Source organism: Coregonus lavaretus, assembly GCF_964263955.1.
Source record: "Coregonus lavaretus genome assembly, chromosome: 17".
NCBI classification, from domain to species: domain Eukaryota; kingdom Metazoa; phylum Chordata; class Actinopteri; order Salmoniformes; family Salmonidae; genus Coregonus; species Coregonus lavaretus.
Window position 1 is genome coordinate 22,208,535 of NC_140004.1, and position 24,284 is coordinate 22,232,818.

The following is a 24,284-nucleotide window of genomic DNA, read 5'->3' on the forward strand; positions in this document are numbered from 1 at the left end:
TGGTCACAGATACCTTTAAAAAAAAGTAGGGGCGTGGATCAGAAAACCAGTCAGTATCTGGTGTGACCACCATTTGCCTCATGTACGCGACACATCTCCTTCGCATAGAGTTGATCAGGCTGTTGATTGTGGCCTGTGGAATGTTGTCCCACTCCACTTCAATGGCTGTGCGAAGTTGCTGGATATTGGAGGGAACTGGAACACGCTGTCGTACACGTCGATCCAGAGCATCCCAAACATGCTCAATGAGTATGGCCTGCATCTTCAGATGAGTATGCCGGCCATGGAAGAACTGGGACATTTTCAGCATCCAGGAATTGTGTACAGATCCTTGCGACGTGGGACTGTGCATTATCATGCTGAAATATGAGGTGATGGCGACAGCTGAATGGCACGACAATGGACCTCAGGATCTCATCACAGTATCTCTGTGCATTCAAATTGCCATCGATAAAATACAATTGTGTTTGTTGTCTATAGCTCATGCCTGCCCATACTATAATCCCACCACCACCATTGACATCAGCGAACCGCTCGCCCACACGACGCCAAACACGCTGTCTGTCATCTGCCCGGTACAGTTGAAACAGGGATTAATCCGTGAAGAGCACACTTCTCCAGCGTGCCAGTGGCCATCGAAGGTGAGCATTTGCCCACTGAAATCAGTTACAACACTGAACGGCAGTCAGGTCAAGACCCTGGTTAGGACGACGAGCACGCAGATGAGCTTCCCTGAGACGGTTTCTGACAGTTTGTGCAGAAATTATTTGGTTGTGCAAACCCACAGTTTCATCAGCTGTCCGGGTGGCTGGTCTCAGATGTGGAGGTCCTGGGCTGCCGTGGTTACACGTGGTCTGCGGTTGTGAGGCCGATTGGACGTACTTCCAAATTCTCTAAAATGATCATTAAATTCTCTGGCAACAGCTCTGGTGGACATTCCTGCGGTCAGCATGCCAATTTCATGCTCCGTCAAGACTTGAGACAACTGTGGCATTGTGTTGTCTTTTATTGTCCCCAGCATAAGGTGCACCTGTGTAATGATCATTCTGTTTAATCAGCTTCTTGATGTGCCACACCTGTCAGGTGGATGGATTATTTTGGCAAAGGAGAAATGCTCACTAACAGGGATGTAAACAAATGTGTGCACAAAAGTTGAGAGAAATAAGCTTTTTGTGAGTATCGAACATTTCTGGGATCTTTTATTTCTGGGGTCTCATGAAACATGAAACTAACACTTTACATGATGCGTTTATATTTTTGTTCAGTGTAGAAGGAACTGAATGTAACAGGTTTGAAGTCCAGTGGCCTCATTTATAAATGTTGCATATGTCCAAAATATACCCCAAAACATGCATGTGCCAGTTTTCAGCAAAAGTTGGCTGAAACCCCCCCCCCCCCCCCAGTTTTATCATTGGAATGTGATACAAAACGAGGCAACGGTGTGCTTTAGGACCATGCAGACTTCTCAGAGCGGTCGGGTAGGCTGTTTGGAGTGTTTATCCAACTGGATAAAAAAAAATCAAAAAGTTATGTCCCCCCCACTTCTAAAAACTTCTAAAAGTTGTGCCCCTGATAAAAATGGAATTTGATGTGTCAATGTGCTTAGCTTCCTGCAAACTTTAGACCATGAGTGGTTAAAGTATTGCATTGCAAGCAGGCAAGTAGCCTAGTATTTTGTGTAGATTGGGTATATGATGACACGCTTATAAAAAAAAAAAACACTTTGGGAAACCCTGTACATGGGAATTTGCACTATGTCATCACACACCCTGTAATGGGAATTTGCACTATGTCATCACACACTTTTATCCGCAACAAGTCAATTTGATGGAAACACATCTCTGGTGGGAAAATGTGCATACTTTATTTATGTGGATTTCAAAATATTCACATGAAAATCTGTTGCCAATTGGATGGAAACCTAGCTGGTGAAAAGCTGGTAAAATAGTTAGAAATAGGCATCTATTTCCTATTTCATTTCCATGATCATTGCAGAATAAATTGCTCACATTTTCTGACGGTGATGGTTCATACTCGCAAAGTAGCCTATAGGCCTACAATGTCGCATCTCTCATTTCATTGGACCCACTTTACAGTAGTATTGCTCTATACGATCCGGGCCGGAGTTCAGTGTAACGTAGAACAGAAGGTTAACCTTTTCCATTTACATTTTTTCATGTCTCAAGTAAACAATATAAAATTTATAAACATAATAGGCCTACATAATACATATTTTCATAACCATTGCAGAATAAATTCCTCACCACCTGTTCTGGCCATGATGGGTTCATATTCCAGAAGAAGCTTTAGCCTACAACAAATTACTATGAGAGTCTTTAATTTAATTAGGCTTATTAGACAGGCTATTATTTCAAGTAACCTATTGTGATCTATACATCCCAAAGGGAGCGCGGTTTATAATATGCAGTAGAATTTAACAGATGAACAGATAGTTGATATTTTGCTTTGAAGTTTGTAGGCTACCACTGTAGTTAAAAACATTTTGGAGTAGACATACTAGACAATAGCTAGGTTTCCATCCAATTGGAGACAGATTTTCATGCGAATATTCTAGAATCCTCATAAAGAAAATATGCAGATCTTGCCACCAGTGGTGGGTTTCCACCAAATGGATTTGTTGCAGGTAAAAATCAATGCGTGATGACGTAGTACATGTTTTCATGTACCGAATAAAAATCTTTAGTTCATTGTGTTTCCATCGCATTTTCAACTCTACAGATACACTACATAACCAAACGTATGTGGACACCTGCTCGTCGAACATCTCATTCCAAAATCATGGGCATTAATATGGAGTTGGCGAGCTTTACACCACTCCAGCCGACGCTTGGCATTGCGCATGGTGATCTTAGGCTTGTGTGGAGCTGCTCGGCCATGGAAACCCATTTCATGAAGCTCCCGACAAACAGTTATTATGCTGACGTTGCTTCCAGAGACAGTTTGGAACTCGGTGGTGAGTGTTGCAACCGAGGACAGATGATTTTTACATGCTAGGCGGTCCCGTTCTGTGAGCTTGTGTGGCCTACCACTTCACAGCTGAGCTGTTGTTGCTCCTAGGTGTTTCTACTTCACAATAACAGCACTTACAGTTGACCGGGGCAGCTCTAGAAGGGCAGACATTTTAAGAACTGACTTGTTGGTAAGGTAGCATCCTATGACGGTGCCACGTTGAAAGTCACTGAATTCTTCAGTAAGGCCATTCTACTGCCAATGTTTGTCTATGGAGATTGCATGGCTGTGTGCTCGATTTTATACACCTGTCAGCAACGGGTGTGGCTGAAATAGGCGAATCAACTCATTTGAATCGGTGTCCACATACTTTTGTATATATAGTGTAGTTTTGTCACAGAAACTGTTGTGTTAAATAGCAAATGTGCCTACTCTGGTATTGGCATGTGCACTCCAACAGCTCGCAGATACAGTAGGCTGTGGGGGTAGGCTAGTCTACATGATGAGATTATTATGGATAAGAGCAAGAATATTTGTCAAATGGCAGTCAAGCATCGATCATCATGTACCAGAATAAGACCCTAGATATTTATTGGAAAGGAGCATCAAGCTCATCACCTTGCACTTTCACCACCCTGTGAAGTTCATCATAATTTATTGAATCTGTAGCCTCATAAACTGCATGGTTTCCCGAGTTGTAGTGGGAGGCGCGACTCCAAGTTTACTTCCATATGATGGTTATTATATCAATATTTGCACATAAAGGCGTTTCCACCGCCATTTCTCGCATAATACATTTTACAGACAGAAAAAGATCCCACCATGTCCAATGAACAAATGATCTGTCTGCGTTTATAAAATGGTACCGAAACTTCCTGTTTCCATCACAACTGCTGTGATTTTTTTGTATAAATATACTGTACATGTCAATATTTTTATAGGTGCGCAGTCTTTTCAGACATGTCTCTCATTTTCTGACAAGACTGGTTTATTCCCGCTACACAAAAACTATTAGGCTACCATTTATCCATCGCTCATTTAATAGCCTATCATGCTCAAAAGTATAGATCCGGTAGCCTATTTAAAATATTTGACAGTATGGGTAGGCTACAGTATTGCTGTGCGGTAGGAGCCTATTTAAATTCAGAGCCTATACCAAGGTATGAGATAGAAACACAATCATCTACTGATAAACAATATATTGAATTTGTATTTTCCATAGAAGTGTGCTGTAGTATTTCCGTTTAGTTCGAATAGACAATCAAACTAGCAGAATGCGCGGCCATTTAGCACTTGCTGCATGCATTTTATTTTGAAAAAAGTTACAGCAAAATATTAAAATTAGATTTAAATAAATGTGATCAAATTTGCCACTGGCTTTAGAAACTGTCAAGGCCCAGTTCCAACATCTCCAAATCATACAGCAAATGAGGGCGTTTTTGTTACCATAAAGGGATAATGGAGGGCGTTTTGCAGGCGGGGCTGTAATTGTAACGCTCGTTCACAAGCGCACAAATATAGTATGGCTCTGATTTATCAATGAAAATATGCGTATATGTTGCGACAGTTTGATAAATCCCAATAATTTGATGCGCACGCAAATACTAGAATCTCCACATATGCCAGAATTTAGTGACAAATGTATGCATGGTTGATAAGAGGCCCCAGATGAGCTCCTGATTTGGAACCTTGTCACCACCGATTGTAACCACTAGATGGCAGTAGAAGTGGAGTTTGTCTTTCTCACCTCTTGTTTTAATTCCCTCTTCAACCATGTGAAAAAAAGGAAAAGAAAGTCAGAGAGTTTTGGAAAAGGACTAAGTCAGACACAATTACATCGTTTTCTGTGGAGCTGCCTGGAATGCACTTACTTCGTCCTACTTCCCAACAGTAAGAAAATAGCAACTAAGGAAGACAAGAGGAGTTTGCTGCTGTGGGGCTCAGTGCATGTGTGTGTTTCCTGGGCTTGCTTGTCTCTTACCCAGTGATTAGAGCCTCCTGACTCAATTGAGACAGACTGAATTCATAACATCAGTGCATTCTCTGCCTTCCACTGCAGCGACTGAACCCTTTCAGATAACTTATTTTCAAGTCTGAAGAATACTGGATGAAGATACATAAATAAGGAACAGTTGTTTTTGTACTAAGGAAAGGTTTTTCTCCACTTGTTTTCCAAGGTGGTTTTAGTCTTCCTATTACGTGAAATAGGCTCCTCCAATCTGGAATAATGTCTTTATATGGGTGCAGAGGCTCCTGGTTACTAGTGCTGCTTGGTGTTGTGAGTGTGCTTGTGGTGCTGATAGCTGGTAACGCTGGGCACAACGAGGACAGGGGGGAGACTGGACCATCCTGCTTCGGGGGCTTTGACCTCTACTTCGTTCTGGACAAGTGAGTTTGTCATTCAACATTCTCTTTCCACCTTACCTCTCCGCTGCTTGTCATGTACTATTGGGGGAGTTCAGAACTGTGTGTACAATGTACTATTAGTTGGTGAGAGCGAGACTCAAATATCACATTCATTTGTACATATCCACAGTATACATCAGTGGTCACCAACCGGTCGATCTTCAATGCATTCCTAGTTGATCACCAAACATTTCTGTAGAAAAGCCTTTTTAGCGCTTTTTTTTTGTGTTGCGCTGTTTGTAGAAGGTGTACTTGATTCAGAAGCCCTGCGCACCAGGTAGGCAAAGTGTTCCTATAGAGTATCACAGTATGAGTCATAATACCCATAAAACCTAGCGGTCAACAGTGAAATGGTTCCAATAATTTTTCCGATAGGGGATTTTAGAAACACTTAAAATAAGGGCTGTGTTTCGTGTAGGCTTACCCGTGTAAATTTCTTAAGGACAATGTGACGGTGAGAGGCTGAGACTAATGCTGTGCTCAACTGGAAACTCGAAAATCTCAGACTTCCGACATCTGAATGGGAAAAATCATTTTGAATGGTCATCGGAGTCGGAAATTCTGGCATCTTTCTAGAGCTCCGTCTTTCCGACCTGAAGATCACATGATTTGACCTCGTTTTTTTTTTCAGAGTTCCCAGGTGTCTTGAAAGCACCATGACAGATGCAGGTACCATCAATCCAGTAAAATAAAACAGCAAATTATTTAAATGTATGCTCAGCTGTGCCTCACAAGTGCTACACCAACTGATCTATTTTGTTATCAAAGCTCGAGTTTTGAAATATAATATGGTCTGAGAAGAACAATATTGGCAGGCCAGGTATATAGCCAATATGCTGTGATAATGTATTAGGCCTACTGCACAAATCAAATTATTTTATTAGGATAATGTTACATTTTTAAAGTAATGTAAAAAATAAATAATAATCTGAGCGGTACATCTCAACTTGCTTTTTGACTGAGATAGTGATCTTGACTCAGAAAAGGTTGGTGACCACTGGTGGACATGAATCTTGGCAAAGTTGGTTCCTGTTTGGTCACGTTTGTGTGGGTCAAACATAAACACCCTAATGATTGGTTGACGATAGAGCCTCCCACAATGCAATCTATGGCTGCAGGATGGAGTTGGTAAAGAGCAACTGTAGAAACTTGCAGTCGACTGCAGTCAAAATTTAATGAGCTTTGATCACGTGGTTTTTGTAAAGTTCATGCAGTAGTCATGTAGGCGCAAGTTGGACAATTTTATCCCAATAATGCAACACACTTTGGAAGGCTTGACAGAAGTGATCCACTCTAAGGCACCCAACATTTTCAAATGTTGTCATGATGTCATACTTGGCAGGGCCGGACTACCGCATTTGGGGCCCCGGGACACTGAGGGGGAGCAGCTAATTTACCGCATTTCAACACATTTAGCCATGGTGCAGAGAGAAAAATGTGCAGTTTTATAATGCTATTCTACACATTTTGTCATGAGGCTAAGAGAAAATGTTGCATTTTTAAAGCTAATTTCCTGCTATTCAACACATTTTACCATGAGGCTGAGAGAAAATGTTGCAGCTTTAAAGCACATTTTCAGAAATTCTGCACATTTAGCTACAGTGGGGGAAAAAAGTATTTAGTCAGCCACCAATTGTGCAAGTTCTCCCACTTAAAAAGATGAGAGAGGCCTGTAATTTTCATCATAGGTACACGTCAACTATGACAGACAAAATGAGGATTTTTTTTTTTTAATGAATTTATTTGCAAATTATGGTGGAAAATAAGTATTTGGTCAATAACAAAAGTTTCTCAATACTTTGTTATATACCCTTTGTTGGCAATGACACAGGTCAAACGTTTTCTGTAAGTCTTCACAAGGTTTTCACACACTGTTGCTGGTATTTTGGCCCATTCCTCCATGCAGATCTCCTCTAGAGCAGTGATGTTTTGGGGCTGTCGCTGGGCAACACGGACTTTCAACTCCCTCCAAAGATTTTCTATGGGTTTGAGATCTGGAGACTGGCTAGGCCACTCCAGGACCTTGAAATGCTTCTTACGAAGCCACTCCTTCGTTGCCCGGGCGGTGTGTTTGGGATCATTGTCATGCTGAAAGACCCAGCCATGTTTCATCTTCAATGCCCTTGCTGATGGAAGGAGGTTTTCACTCAATCTCACGATACATGGCCCCATTCATTCTTTCCTTTACACGGATCAGTCATCCTGGTCCCTTTGCAGAAAAACAGCCCCAAAGCATGATGTTTCCACCCCCATGTTTCACAGTAGGTATGGTGTTCTTTGGATGCAACTCAGCATTCTTTGTCCTCCAAACAGGACGAGTTTAGTTTTTACCAAAAAGTTCTATTTTGGTTTCATCTGACCATATGACATTCTCCCAATCCTCTTCTGGATCATCCAAATGCACTTCAGACGGGCCTGGACATGTACTGGCTTAAGCAGGGGACACGTCTGGCACTGCAGGATCTACAATTTTGTTTCTGGTGTCCTTTGACAGCTCTTTGGTCTTGGCCATAGTGGAGTTTGGAGTGTGACTGTTTGAGGATGTGGACAGGTGTCTTTTATACTGATAACAAGTTCAAACGGGTGCCATTAATACAGGTAACGAGTGGAGGACAGAGGAGCCTCTTAAAGAAGAAGTTACAGGTCTGTGAGAGCCAGAAATCTTGCTTGTTTGTAGGTGACCAAATACTTTTTTTCCACCATAATTTGCAAATAAATTCATTAAAAATCCTACAATGTGATTTTCTGGATTTTTTTCTCTCAATTTGTCTGTCATAGTTGACGTGTACCTATGATGAAAATTACAGGCCTCTCTCATCTTTTTAAGTGGGAGAACTTGCACAATTGGTGGCTGACTAAATACTTTTTTCCCCCACTGTATCTGGGGGCCCCCCAACATCTTTTTTGGGGGTTGGGGGCCCCGGGGCACATGCCCTGCATGCCTGTTCGGTAATCAGGCCCTGATACTTGAACATGTTCAGGAATGTTATTGTTATTATCATGCCCCCTGGTGCCATATGAAACCATTTATTTTTTATTTTGCCATATGCTGGCAAAAATTACTATTGCCATTGAAAAAAATTTAAGTGTTTTCTCAATGGCTATTACACTTATCAAATAAACAATCTGATATAACATAATTGCTATATTTATGTATACTTTATACAATGTTGAAGGCATTCTGACTACAAAAAAATATATAACCTAATGGGGAAAATATATATATTTGTTTCCAGCATCTTTGAAAACCAGCATCTTACAAAACATATGTGGTATTTCCTTCCCCAGAGGGGCATTGATCAAGCATTGGGACAATTCTGAAAATGTTATCCCCATAATGCAACACACTTTGGAAGGAGCCTCTTTAAAACTTATCACAACAGCAGTGTTTACCTGTCCTCTGTTTTCTTGAGTTACATACAGTGCATTCGGACAGTATTCAGACTCCTTGTTTTTTTCCCACATTTTGTTACGTTACAGCCTTATTCTAAAATGTATTACATTTTTTTTAAAATCCTCATCAATCTACACACAATACCCCATAATGAGAAAGCGAAAACAGGTTTTTTGATTTTTTTGCAAACAAGAGAAACAAGATTCTCTGGTCTGATGAAACCAAGATTGAACTCTTTGGCCTGAATGCCAAGCGTCACGTCTGGCGGAAACCTGGCACCATCCCTATGGTTAATCATGGTGGTGGCAGCATCATGCTGTGGGTATGTTTTTCAGCGGCAGGGACTGGGAGACTAGTCAGGATCGAGGGGAAAGATGAATGGAGCAAAGTACAGAGAGATCCTTGATGAAAACCTGCTCCAGAGCGCTCAGGACCTCAGACTGGGTTGAAGGTTCACCTTCCAACAGGACAAAGACCCTAAGCACACAGCCAAGACAACGTAGGGGTGGCTGCGGGACAAGTCTCTGAATGTCCTTGAGTGGCCCAGCCAGAGCCCGGACTTGAACCCGATCGACCATCTCTGGAGAGACCTGAAAATAGCTGTGCAGCGACGCTCCCCATCCACCCTTACAGAGCTTGAGAGGATCTGCAAGAAGAATGGGAGAAACTCCCCAAATACAGGTGTGCCAAGCTTGTAGTGTCATACCCAAGAAGACTCAAGGCTGTAATCACTGCCAAAGGTACTTCAACAAAGTACTGAGTAAAGGGTCTGAATACTAATGTAAATGTTTAATTTCATATTTCATTTCGTTTCTTTGTGTGCAAATTATGGGGTATTGTGTGTAGATTGATGAAGGAAAAAAACACAATTTAAACCATTTTAGAATAAGGCTGTAACGTAACAAAATGTGGAAAAAGTCAAGGGGTCTGAATACTTTCCGAATGCACTGTAGATTTCCAAGAACTGTGTTTACCTTTGTACCTCCTCAGAGATCTATATATATATATATATATATATATATATATATATATATATAATATATATTTATTTATTTATTTACAACTAGTTTTAAATTCTATACACTTGTTGCAGTTAAAAGTGGCAAAGTGTGTAAATAAGGATATTTATCCATGCGTGAGTAACAAGGATAAATGTCCATTGGGGGGTAAGGGGGGGCAGGGGTTAGAAACTATTCGGCAGTCTTTTTTTGCTATGATGCTCCTATATTGCCCACGTCTGAGTAATGAAAGCGGGTAAAACAGGCTGTGGCTTGGGTAGCTGAGGTCCCTGATGATTTTCTTGGCCTTCCTGCGACACTTGGTGTTGTAGGTGTCCTGGAGGGCAGGCAGTGTGCGTCATCTGTAGATCCTTGTGGTCAGCGGTGGTGGAGTTGCCGTACCAGGCTGTGATGCAGCCCAACAGTATGCTCTCGATGGTGCTCCTGTCCAACATTGTGAGGGCCCTCGGGAACAGGCCAAATTTCTTCAGCCTCCTGCTTTCTTCATCACGGTGTCTTTGTGGTTTGACCATTTCAGCTCCTCAGAGATCTGTACGCCGAGGAACTTTGACGTTTTTGACCGTCTCCACGGTCTACAATCAGCTCCTTTGTTTTGCTGACGTTGAGGGAGGAGTTGTTTACCTGGCACCATGCCGTCAGAGTGACTACCTTCTCTCTGTAGGCCGTCTCGTCGTTGTTGGTAATCATGCCTATGACTGTTGTGTCATCAGCGATTTTGATGATGGAGTTGGAACTATTCCCCTGTGTTGAGGGTCAGTGTGGAGGAGGAGATGTTACCTAACTTCACCACCTGGGGGTGGCCCGTCAGGAAGTTTAGGACCCAGTTCCATAGGGAGGAGTTAAGTCCCAAGGCCGAGAGCTTTGTGGTGAGTTTAGAGGGGACTATGGTATTGAAGACCAAAACGTAGCACTGACGTCTGTAGCCATGAAGTGCTTTGAAAGGCTGGTCATGGCTCACATCAACAGCATTATCCCAGAAACCCTAGACCCACTCCAATTTGCATACCGCCCCAACAGATCCACAGATGATGCAATCTCTATTGCACTCCACACTGCCCTTTCCCACCTGGACAAGAGGAACACCTACGTGAGAATGCTATTCATTGACCACAGCTCAGCATTCAACACCATAGTGCCCTCAAAGCTCATCACTAAGCTACGGATCCTGGGACTAAACACCTCCCTCTGCAACTGGATCCTGGACTTCCTGACGGGCCGCCCCCAAGTGGTAAGGGTAGGTAACAACACATCTGCCACACTGATCCTCAACACGGGGGCCCCTCAGGGGTGCGTGCTCAGTCCCCTCCTGTACTCCCTGTTCACCCATGACTGCATGGCCAGGCACGACTCCAACACCATCATTAAGTTTGCCGACGACACAACAGTGGTAGGCCTGATCACCGACAACGATGAGACAGCCTATAGGGAGGAGGTCAGAGACCTGGCCGTGTGGTGCCAGGACAACAACCTCTCCCTCAACGTGACCAAGACAAAGGAGATGATTGTGGACTACAAGAAAAAAAAGAGGACTGAGCACGCCCCCATTCTCATCGACGGGGCTGTAGTGGAACAGGTTGAGAGCTTCAAGTTCCTTGGTGTCCACATCACCAACGAACTATCATGGTCCAAACACACCAAGACAGTTGTGAAGAGGGCACGACAAAGCCTATTCCCCCTCAGGAGACTGAAAAGATTTGGCATCGGTCCTCAGATCCTCAAAAAGTTCTACAGCTGCACCATCGAGAGCATCGTGACTGGTTGCATCACCGCCTGGTATGGCAACTGCTTGGCCTCCGACCGCAAGGCACTACAGAGGGTAGTGCGTACGGCCCAGTACATCACTGGGGCCAAGCTTCCTGCCATCCAGGACCTCTATACCAGGCGGTGTCAGAGGAAAGCCCTCAAAATTGTCAAAGACTCCAGCCACCCTAGTCATAGACTGTTCTCTCTGCTACCGCACGGCAAGCGGTACCGGAGTGCCAAGTCTAGGTCCAAAAGACTTCTCAACAGCTTCTACCCCCAAGCCATAAGACTCCTGAACAGCTAATCATGGCTACCCGGACTATTTGCACTGCCCCCCCACCCCATCCTTTTACGCTGCTGCTACTCTGTTAATTATTTATGAATAGTCACTTTAACTCTGCCCACATGTACATATTACTTCAACTACCTCAACTAGCCGGTGCCCCCCGCACATTGACTCTGCACCGGTACCCCCCTGTATATATAGCCTCCCTACTGTTATTTTATTTTACTTCTGCTCTTTTTTTCTCAACACTTTTTTTGTTGATGTTTTATTTTTACTTTTTTGTTAAAAATAAATGCACTGTTGGTTAAGGGCTGTAAGTAAGCATTTCACTGTAATGTCTGCACCTGTTGTATTCGGCGCATGTGGCCAATAAAATTTGATTTAATTTGATTTGTAGTCGATGAACAGCATCCTCACATATGTATTCCCTTTTTCCAGGTGGATCTGTCGGGGCATACCTAACGATTGGGTAAAATGGAGCTTCATCTGGTTCTAATAGATGTTGCTACCCTCTGGACTTCAATACTTTCAAATGACAACCCTCATTACCTTATTGCCTGCATGATTAAAAAGTATGGGGGAAAAAATTACAAAAAATATAATAATAATAGTAATAATAAAACATATATAAAATAATATAATAGAAATAAATAACTAAAAAATTATACTAAAAATATATAATAAAAAATAAAAAATAAACATGTATCCATTCACTAACTGTAAGTCGCTCTGGATAAGTGCGTCTGCTAAATGACTTAAATGTAAAATGTAATGATTATTTGTCTAATGTGGGAGAGCAGGCTTCAGCTTTGACCGCTTTCATTTGGGTCTGCCTTTTCCTCTCCTCCATTGTTTTAAAAAGTATCTTACTCGTGGACGAAGATAGATTTTCCTTTTGCCCCACATCAGAATACCAACTCCAAGCAGACATTTCTGTGGTGGCATAACATTTAGCTAAGTGGAAATTCAGGCAGACATCTCGAATTGTAAGATTCAAAGACTGATGTAGGAAGTATGATGAACATATGGCTGTGTGTGTGCACAATGTTTTGCTTTCAGAAAAATACATGTGAATACAAAGAGAATGTTAGACACCACATGAGGTTGGTGGCACCTTAATTGGGGAGGACGGGCTCGTGGTAATGGCTGGAACGGAATAGCTGGAATGGTATCAAATACATCAAGCACATGTTTTCCATGTGTTTAATACTATTCCATTTGCTCCGTTTCAGCCATTATTATGAGCTGTCCCCTCTGATTCTATATTATATGTAGTATTTAGTATTTTTGAATTAGGATCCCCATTAGCTGATGTGGAAGAGAGTTCCATGTGGTCATTCATTGGTCTGTATATTCATTCTTCTGCTGCTTTCCTCTACCTCTCTTTGTTTGAACTGATATCCCTTCCCTTTTTACCGTAACTGTTGTTCTACATTTACTGTCTGATCATCACTCTTCTCTGTATATCCTCCTCTATGTGTCTGCAGAACCCTTTCTCCATTAGGTCCAGATGTTCCAATGTTTCAGCCTTTTGGCTGCACTGTCTGTGCTGGGACTCGTCTCCTGGTAACAATGGAAAAATAGGTGTTTTGAGAAATGCTCTGAGAGGGAGAAAGAAGAGGGCAGTGAAATAAGAGGATAGGAGAAAATTAAAAGAATGACACAAAGAAAGAAAGAAAGAAAGAAAGACGAAGTCATATGGCCGGTTAACCAACTGTCAGCGCAATTTCATTGTGAGAAACGCTTCTTGAACTTTCTTCTCTATGATAATTTACCCTGAATAACTGTGTCTTTCCTGAACACTTAGGCTAATTCCTTTATGCCCCTTTCCCATACACTATGAGAACACAATGCTGGGAACAGTTATCAAGGTTAGAGTTCAGTGATTTTTCAAGTTGTCCTGTTGAAAGTACATACACTCATGGGTAAAAAAATATATGGTTTTGAGCAAAAGACTACAAACTACAAACTTCAAGGAGTAAAGCATTCAAGGAGTTGGTCTGATGGCCTCGCTTGAGGAACAATAGAGGAGCAGTAGAGAACAAAAGAGGAAAGGCCCACTTCCCTACTTGTGTCATGTCATGACTTGGACACCTATTGAGATGTCCCTTTTGTTAAGTAAATCAGTTGTTAGATGAGGTGAAAAGGAGACTGGAGTGCCACTTTAAGAAAACATAATCATCAAATAAGGACAAGGAGATTTAAGCCACAAAATTCTGTAATGAATCGGTCAGCTATGCATACGTAGTGATGTAGAGTACGGACTACAGCCCCGTCAGACTGGCCTAATTCAAATGCATAATAACTCAGGCATGTAGGCATAATGACTGATAATTTACCTGACTCTAATAATACATAATGGCTAATCATTTACCTGACTCCAATAACACAGAGATCATTACTGGGGCTGCATTATAAATACATTGACAGTAATCTGAGAAGTATGATTTCACTGATCAAATCAAATTTTATTGGTCACATACACGTGTTTAGCAGAGGTTATTGCGGGTGTAGTGAAATGCTTGTGTTTCTAGCTCCGACAGTGCAGTATATCTAACAAGTAATATCTAACAATTTCACAACATATACCCAATACACACAAATCTAAGTAAATCAATGGAATTAAGAATATATAAATACATGGACAAGCAATGTCAGACTGGCATAGACTAAGATACAGTAGAATAGTATAGAATACAGTATATACATATGAGATGAGTAATGCAAGATATGTAAACAATATTAAAGTGACTCGTGTTCCATTTATTAAAGTGGCCAGTGGCTTCTAATGTGCTAGTGAAGGCTATTTAACAGTCTGATGGCCTTGAAATAGAAGTTGTTTTTCAATCTCTCGGTCCCAGCTTTGATGCACCTGTACTGACCTCACCTTCTGGATGATAGCGGGGTGAACAGGCAGTGGCTCGGGTGGTTGTTGTCCTTGGTGATCTTTTTGGCCTTCCTTTGACATCAGGTGCTGTAGGTTCCTGGAGGGCTGGTAGTTTACCCCCGGTGATGCGTTGGGCAGACTGCACCACCCTCTGGAGAGCCCTGCGGTTGCGGGCGGTGAAGTTGCCGTACCAGGCGATGATACAGCCCGACAGGATGCTCTCCATTGTGCATCTGTAAAAGGTTGAGGGTTTTAGGTGCCAAGACAAAATGTCTTCAGCTTCCTGAGGTTGGACTCCCGAGTGGCGCAGTGGTCTAAGGCACTGCATCGCAGTGCTAGCTGTGCCACTAGAGATCCTGGTTCGAGTCCAGGCTCTGTCGCAGCCGGCCGCGACCGGGAGACCCATGGGCGGCGCACAATTGGTCCAGCGTCGTCCAAGGTAGAGGAGGGTTTGGCCGGCAGGGATGTGGGTTCGTTTCCCACGGGGGGCCAGTATGAATAAAAAAATAAAATACAAATTATGTATGCATTCACTAACTGTAAGTCGCTCTGGATAAGAGCGTCTGCTAAATGACTAAAATGTAAATGTAAAATGAGGTTGAAGAGGCGCTGTTGCGCCTTCTTCACAACACTGTCTGTGTGGGTGGACCATTTCAGTTTGTCAGTGATGTGTATGCCGAGGAACTTGAAGCTTTCCACCTTCTCCACTGCGGTCCCGTCGATGTGGATAGGGGGGTGCTCCCTCTGCTGTTTCCTGAAGTCCACAATCATCTCCTTTGTTTTGTTGATGTTGGGTAAGGTTATTTTCCTGGCATCACACTCCCAGAGCCCTCACCTCCTCCTTGTAGGCTGTCTCATCATTGTTGGTAATCAAGCCTACTACTGTTGTGTCATCTGCAAACTTGATGATTGAGTTGGAGGCGTGCTTGGCCACGCAGTCATGGGTGAACAGGGAGTACAGGACGGGGCTGAGCACGCACCCTTGTGGGGCCCCAGTGTTGAGGATCAGCGAAGTGGAGGTGTTGTTTCCTACCTTCACCACCTGGGGGCGGCCTGTCAGGAAGTCCAGGACCCAGTTGCACAGGGTGGGGTTCAGACCCAGGGCCCGAGCTTAATGATGAGCTTGAAGGGTACTATGGTGTTGAATGCTGAGCTATAGTCAATGAACAGCATTCTTACATAGGTATTCCTCTTGTCCAGATGGGATAGGGCAGTGTGATGGCGATTGCATCGTCTGTGGATCTATTGGGGCGGTAAGCAAATTGAAGTGGGTCTAGGGTGGCAGGTAAGGTAGAGGGGATATGATCTTTGACTAGTCTCTCAAAGCACTTCATGATGACAGAAGTGAGTGCTACGGGGCGATAGTCATTTAGTTCAGTTACCTTTGCTTTCTTGGGTACAGGGACAATGGTGGCCATCTTGAAGCATGTGGGGACAGCAGACTGGGATAGGGAGAGATTTAATATGTCCGTAAACATGCGCATGCTCTGAGGACGCGGCTAGGGATGCCATTTGGACCGGCAGCCTTGCGAGGGTTAACACGCTTAAATGTTTTACTTACGTCGGCCACGGAGAAGGAGAGCCCACAGTCCTTGGTAGTGGGCCGCGTCGGTGGCACTGTATTATCCTCAAAGCGGGCGAAGAATGTGATTAGCTTGTCCGGAAGCAAGACGTCGGTGTCTGCGACGTGGCTGGTTTTCCTTTTGTAGTCCATGATTGTCTGTAGACCCTGCCACATACGTCTCGTGTCTGAGCCGTTGAATTGCGACTCCACTTTGTCCCTATGCTGACATTTTGCCTGTTTGATTGCCTTGCGGAGGGAATAACTACGCTGTTTGTATTCTGCCATATGCCCAGTCACCTTGCCATGGTTAAATGCGGTGGTTCGTGCTTTCAGTTTTGCGCGAATGCTGCCATCTATCCATGGTTTCTGGTTAGGGTAGGTTTTAATAGTCACAGTGGGTACAACATCTCCTATATTCTTCCTGATAAACTCAGTCACCGTATCAGTATATACAGTGGGGAGAACAAGTATTTGATACACTGCCGATTCTGCAGGTTTTCCTACTTACAAAGCATGTAGAGGTCTGTAATTTTTATCATAGGTACACTTCAACTGTGAGAGACGGAATCTAAAACAAAAATCCAGAAAATCACATTGTATGATTTTTAAGTAATTCATTTGCATTTTATTGCATGACATAAGTATTTGATACATCAGAAAAGCAGAACTTAATATTTGGTACAGAAACCTTTGTTTGCAATTACAGAGATCATACGTTTCCTGTAGGTCTTGACCAGGTTTGCACACACTGCAGCAGGGATTTTGGCTCACTCCTCCATACAGACCTTCTCCAGATCCTTCAGGTTTCGGGGCTGTCGCTGGGCAATACGGACTGTCAGCTCCCTCCAAAGATTTTCTATTGGGTTCAGGTCTGGAGACTGGCTAGGCCACTCCAGGACCTTGAGATGCTTCTTATGGAGCCACCCCTTAGTTGCCCTGGCTGTGTGTTTCAGGTCGTTGTCATGCTGGAAGACCCAGCCACGACCCATCTTCAATGCTCTTACTGAGGGAAGGAGGTTGTTGGCCAAGATCTCACGATACATGGCCCCATCCATCCTCCCCTCAATATGGTGCAGTCGTCCTGTCCCCTTTGCAGAAAAGCATCCCCAAAGAATGATGTTTCCACCTCCATGCTTCATGGTTGGGATGGTGTTCTTGGGGTTGTACTCATCCTTCTTCTTCCTCCAAACACGGCGAGTGGAGTTTAGACCAAAAAGCTCTATATTTGTCTCATCAGACCACATGACCTTCTCCCATTCCTCCTCTGGATCATCCAGATGGTCATTGGCAAACTTCAGACGGGCCTGGACATGCGCTGGCTTGAGCAGGGGGACCTTGCGTGCGCTGCAGGATTTTAATCCATGACGGCGTAGTGTGTTACTAATGGTTTTCTTTGAGACTGTGGTCCCAGCTCTCTTCAGGTCATTGACCAGGTCCTGCCGTGTAGTTCTGGGCTGATCCCTCACCTTCCTCATGATCATTGATGCCCCACGAGGTGAGATCTTGCATGGAGCCCCAGACCGAGGGTGATTGACCGTCATCTTGAACTTCTTCCATTTTCTAATAATTGCGCCAACAGTTGTTGCCTTCTCACCAAGCTGCTTGCCTCTTGTTCTGTAGCTCATCCCAGCCTTTTGCAGGTCTACAATTTTATCCCTGATGTCCTTACACAGCTCTCTGGTCTTGGCCATTGTGGAGAGGTTGGAGTGTGTGGACAGGTGTCTTTTATACAGGTAACGAGTTCAAACAGGTGCAGTTAATACAGGTAATGAGTGGAGAACAGGAGGGCTTCTTAAAGAAAAACTAACAGGTCTGTGAGAGCCGGAATTCTTACTGGTTGGTAGGTGATCAAATACTTATGTCATGCAATAAAAAGCAAATTAATTACTTAAAAATCATACAATGTCATTTTCTGGATTTTTGTTTTAGATTCCGTCTCTCACAGTTGAAGTGTACCTATGATAAAAATTACAGACCTCTACATGCTTTTTAAGTAGGAAAACCTGCAAAATCGGCAGTGTATCAAATACTTGTTCTCCCCACTGTACGTCGATATTATTCTCTGAAGCTACCCAGAACATATCCCAGTCCGCGTGATCAAAACAATCTTGAGGCGTGGATTCCGATTGGTCAGACCAGCATTGAATAGTCCTTAGCACAGGTACTTCCTGTTTGAGTTTCAGCCTATAGGAAGGGAGGAGCCAAATGGAGTCGTGGTCAGATTTGCTGAAAGGAGGGCGAGGGAGGGCCTTGTATGAATCCCGGAAGTTGGAGTAGCCATGGTCGATTGTTTTAGCAGCGCAAGTACATGCATCAGCATGAGCTCATTGGTGCAGTCCAAAGATGGCAACTATCTAATCAATCAGCATTATAGGCTACATTGTTGCTCTCCAACCAAGGTGTTTGTTTGTTCTAATAGAATGGGTGCTTCTGAAGCAATACCCTCATTTTCGGGAAAGAGGAGGCATACAGGAGTGTTGCCACAGTAGTGGAGGCAGACCGCGTGAGGAACTTTAAAACAATTACACACAGGCAGGGCAAGACTACATTCAGCCAAGATGAACATATCATCACAAACTGTAATGGTTGGATGGGATACAGCGTGATGTGCAGAAGAAGTTGCACAAAGTTTAGTAAAAATTCAGAGTGCAGAAAATATGTCTGTCTTCTGTAAGTTGATTAAGGAAAAGATTGTAGAAAGTATGAAAGGTGTGCAGCTAGCCTAGCGGTTAATACCGTTGGGCCAGTAACCGAAAGGTTGCTGGTTTGAATCCCCGAGCCGGCAAAATGAAAAAATCTGCCATTCTGCCCTTGAGCAGACACATTTCAGTTTAATGCATTCAGTTGTGCAACTGACTAGGTATCCCCTTTCCACTTTGTGTCAAACCATATTTGACTGTGCAATAGGATTCACATAATAGTGAAAATGTCTAAAGAAGATGCTGCCTTTCTACAATACAGATACAGTACCCTTCGATTCCCCTGACTCTCCTTCCCCATCTGTCAGATAGTCCTTAACTTCTCCACTTCCTCCAGACTGTTACACAAAACTCTCATCAACATGTTATTTCTCTTTACAGATCTGGGAGTGTGCAGCACCACTGGATTGAAATCTATCACTTTGTGGAACATCTGGCTCATAAATTCATAAGGTGAGAATAGTTTGTTTACAAAGACCATGTGATGAAAAGTAAAGTTATATAAATTCATTATAAACAAAACTTTGAACCATTAACCATGGTGTGGGTATGAATGTCTACCATTAAATCATCCTTCTCCTCACCTCGACCCCCCCCCCCCCTCCCTTCTAGCTCTGACTCTACTGATAGCTACGTTATTGAGAGAAAATGTATATAATAATAATATAATATGCCATTTAGCAGACGCTTTTATCCAAAGCATTATATGTGGTTGTCCCACCTAGCTATCTTAAGATGAATGCATTAACTGTAAGTCGCTCTGGATAAGAGCGTCTGCTAAATGACAAAACATGTAAATAAAGTTAATATACTGTATAAATGTTCTGAATATTGTTAATTTCTCTCCAGTCCACAGCTGCGCATGTCCTTCATTGTGTTCTCCACTGAGGGAAGAATTTTGATGCGGCTCACAGAGGACAGGTGAGGGAACAATCTTTCTTTCTTAGGATTTGGGGTATTACCTCTGCATAAGATGTCAGGTATTTGCTGATTCTGAACTGAGTTGATTATCAAGAATCCAGAAACCAGAGAAACATGCAGGATTTGTTTCAGGTTAATTGAATTAGAGACATAAGAATCACAGAGTACAATACACTCACATTTAGCTTGACTGACAATGCTGTCAATCCTTTGGCAAACTGTGAACTTCAGCATTGTGGCAACACCATTTTGTATACATCTGGCCCTTCATTGGACACTGTGTTAACAAACCTCCAAACGAGCTTCAACGCCATACAACACTCCTTCCGTAGCCTCCAACTGCTCTTAAACACTAGTAAAACTAAATGCATGCTCTTCAACCGAACGCTGCTTGCACCCGCCCACCCGACTAGAATCACTACTCTCGGCGGGTCTGACCTAGAGTATGTGGACAACTACAAATACCTAGGTGTCTGGTTAGACTGTAAACTCTCCTTCCAGAATCACATTAAGCATCTTCAATCAAAAGTTAGATCTAGAATCGGCTTCCTATTTCACAACAAAGCCTCCTTCACTCATGCTGCCAAACATGCCCTCGTAAAACTGACTATCCTACCGATCCTTGAGTTCGGCGATGTCATTTACAAAATAGCCTCCAACACTCTACTCAGCAAATTGGATGTAGTCTATCACAGTGCCATCCGTTTTGTCACCAAAGCCCCATATACTACCCACCATTGTGACCTGTACGCTCTTGTTGGCTGGCCCTCACTACATATTCGTCGCCAAACCCACTGGCTCCAGGTCATCTATAAATCACTGCTAGGCAAATCCCCATCTTACCTTAGCTCACTGGTCACCATAGCAACACCCACCCGTAGTCTGCGCTCCAGCAGATATATCTCACTGGTCATCCCCAAAGCCAACACCTCCTTTGGCCGCCATTCCTTCCAGTTCTCTGCTGCCAATGATTGGAACGAACTGCAAAAATCTCTGAAGCTGGAGACTCTTATCTCCCTCACTAACTTTAAGCGTCAGTTGTCAGAGCAGCTTACCGATCACTGCACCTGTACACAGCCATTCTGAAATTAGCCCACCCAACTACCTCATCCCCATATTGTTATTTATTTTGCTAATTTGCACCCCAGTATCTCTATTTGCACATCATCTTTTGCACATCTATCATTCCAGTGTTAATACGAAATTGTAACTATTTTGCACTATGGCCTATTTACTGCCTTACCTCCATAACTTACTACATTCGCACACACTGTATATATATTTTCTGTTTGTATTTTTGACTTTATGTTTTGTTTACCCCATATGTAATTCTGTGTTGTTGTTTTTATTGCACTGCTTTGCTTTATCTTGGCCAGGTCGCAGTTGTAAATGAGAACTTGTTCTCAGCTGGCTTACCTGGTTAAATAAAGGTGAAATAAAAAAATAAAAAATAAATATATTATGTGTCGCATATGTGTCTAATCTTTCCTTAGGCGCATTTTCCACGCAGGCACTGACATTTTTTCAATGTTTATGGTCTTCCAGCTGTCTCATTTCATACAGGACTCATTTCCCTCACTATCTGCTAGACAGTGTCCTGTGTCAATAGGACACTCTTAAAACCTGAAGCTCACATAAATCCCATCACTACTCTCTGAAATGGAATACCACTTCAGTAGAGAGATCATGATAGTTCTTTGTTTCTGTGCCTATTGTCTTTGTCACATCATATCTGTCTGTGTCAGCTTTTAGTTTAGGGAGAAGACTATGCATTGTACAAGAACTCAGTCAAAAGGAAAATCTGTTCGATATTAGTGCACAGTTCTATTTTTAGGGCTTAAAACGACTCACTTGCTATTCAAGATTATGGGTGTGCATGCATGCAGTTCAATGCCGTACTCAATGTTTGAGTTTGACAGTATGATTTGATAGTAGCACATGTCACACATTTATCACTATTATGACTCTTCTTACATCAACACTTAAAGCTACTTCTTATTTGAAGGTCTAAGTAATTTACGGTTTTGATAGCTTTGTAGCTGCAGTTAGATCTATAAGACAGGGCCCACTGGGCACACACTGGTTGAATCAACGTTGTTTCCACTTAATTTCAATGAAAATACGTTGAACCAATGTGAAATAGATGTTGAATTGACAACTGTGCCCAGTGGATGACTTCTACAGGGTGAGACATCATCTGTTCTTTTGCTCAGGGAGCAGATTCGCAAAGGTCTGGAGGAGCTCCAGAGGGTACTTCCAGGGGGAGACACCTTTATGCACGAGGGCATCCAGAGGGTGAGCTGTGTACCTTTAGCTGAGCTCTGAGCTAGAATCTATCTCCATTCTGGCTTAAGAACAAAGAACATGGTTCAGAGCCAAAATGGCACCTGTATCAGTATGGAAGAGTTACTGTATTCACAGGACAGCTTTAACCATTGTACTGTTTCAATCCAATTAATCTTCTTTTACAGGCCAGTGAGCAGATATATTATGGAAACTCAGAAGGTGTGTAGTTAAATATAATTTTTTCAATTGTTTCCTGCTGGAAGTTTTCCATGATTAATTTCTCATGTCTATCTGTTAGTCTGCCATTATTATTTGGATAGCGCTGTGGCAGCATTTAGATCCTAATCAAAGATTTTCTGTCTGTTGATAGGATACCGTACTGCCAGTGTCATCATAGCTCTCACAGATGGAGAGTTGCATGAGGACCTCTTCTACTATGCTGAGAGAGAGGTAAGCACAGCCTGAGACAGAGTGAAAAAGAGAGAGGTAAACAGGAAACATAGCCAGAGAGAGCGAGAGAAAGAGAGAGACGAGCCCACAAATTGTAAACAGAAGCGGCACTCCTGTTGGCACAGATCAAACAGCAGCACCATATACTTCACCTCAGTAGCACTTTGATCCATTCTTTTCAGAGAAGGAAAAGGGGGTCAAAGTTTCTGTCAGATTTATGTCTCCCATCTGCCCGTGAATAAAGAAGGCCCAGTCATTTGCCACACATCTGCACAAGGAACCAATGATTTATCCCCCCAGACTGGGCTGGGACTGGGAGTGCAGGTGCAGCAGACGAGCAAAGCTAGGGCTGTTTAATCAGATCTGAGCACCCTTGGACACCCTTGATGAAGTGAGGCAGATTCTGTATCTTTCTCAGTAGCTTTCAAAATGTTGTGGGGAAAGTGCAACTTACCCTGAACAGGGAGCCTCGGAGCAATAGCTTGAAGCTTTATGCTGTCACTCATATTTAATAAAATTGTCAGCTCAGCTCTGAAGGGCCTTCTTTCAGATGCTCATGAAATGTAACATTTGACTCGTGGGCTCTATTGGCTCTAGCCAGTAAAGGGTTTCCATCAAAGTCTAATTCTTTTTAGAAACGATATTGAATATCAGTCAGCAAGAACTCAATGCTGTATTATCTCTTAGCTATTACTCAAATCTACGCCTCAGTGTCACAACACGTCCAGAGGAGCTATCTGGAGTGTTATCTGTGGTTGTGTGTTGGTTGATATCGTGCAATGCAGTGCTTTAATAGATTCCAGGTGTTGACAGTCTTTCCTGTTTTTGCTCTCCTCTGTGAATACCTGACAGGCCAACCGCTCGCGGAGTCTGGGTGCCTCCGTATACTGTGTGGGGGTAAAGGACTTCAATGAGACACAGGTTTGTTGACACATCTTGCTTCCATGTGCTCTGATTTGACATGGTATCTCAAACTGTGTCCCAAACATAAGATGGAAAAGAGGTTGGTGGGATTGTGAAAGTTCAGCATGAACTGTATGATACTTTTCTCTTCCTCAGCTGGCAAAGATTGCTGATAGCAAGGACCATGTATTCCCAGTGAACGATGGCTTTGAAGCACTGCAGGGGGTCATTGATTCAGTAAGAGATTCAGACCTGACTACTAACACAAGGAAAGAATAACAGCATTTTTAATATGCACACTGCACCATCCATCCAGAGATGGTGTTTGATGAGGAAATGGTTCCACATGGATCTCATATCCTCACTGTAGTACATCTCTCTCAATCCATTAACACATTACTCAAATAGGAAATGGGGGAAAATAGGACAAATGAAAACAATAAACAGAAATATTCTGGCCATCAAAACTCACCAGTAACAACATTCCAGGAAAACATGCTGTGACTTCCCAGCTTTTGATCCAAGATACTGGAGTATTACCAAACAGGATCAGTGTAGGCATTCATTATATATTTTAGCTTCCACCTCAAAGGTATTTACTTATATTTTTTGTATCCGCTCGGCTGCTTGAAAAAGCAGAGGGATGAAAGAAAAGGAGAGTCGTGGAGAGGCCACTGTCACCCGGGCACTGAGTTTCTCTAGCAGAGATAGGGTCAGACCAGTTGACTGTCATCTGGATCCCATTAAAAGCATGCT

General features: G+C 43.0%; 1 protein-coding gene across 1 annotated transcript in view; it reads left to right on the forward strand.

Annotated features, from left to right (window-relative positions):
* Positions 1-5,197: 5,197 nt before the first annotated feature.
* LOC311144585 (anthrax toxin receptor 1-like) overlaps positions 5,198-24,284 on the forward strand; it is a gene marked incomplete at its 5' end in the record, with an annotated part of 48,094 nt that continues 29,007 nt past the window's right edge. Inside the window, 8 exons of the mRNA XM_084180617.1 lie at positions 5,198-5,358; positions 19,350-19,421; positions 19,818-19,889; positions 22,103-22,184; positions 22,361-22,394; positions 22,546-22,625; positions 23,478-23,546; positions 23,685-23,765. Coding sequence (XP_084036743.1) covers positions 5,198-5,358; positions 19,350-19,421; positions 19,818-19,889; positions 22,103-22,184; positions 22,361-22,394; positions 22,546-22,625; positions 23,478-23,546; positions 23,685-23,765 — 651 coding nt within the window. The remainder of the gene's footprint in view (positions 5,359-19,349; positions 19,422-19,817; positions 19,890-22,102; positions 22,185-22,360; positions 22,395-22,545; positions 22,626-23,477; positions 23,547-23,684; positions 23,766-24,284) is intronic.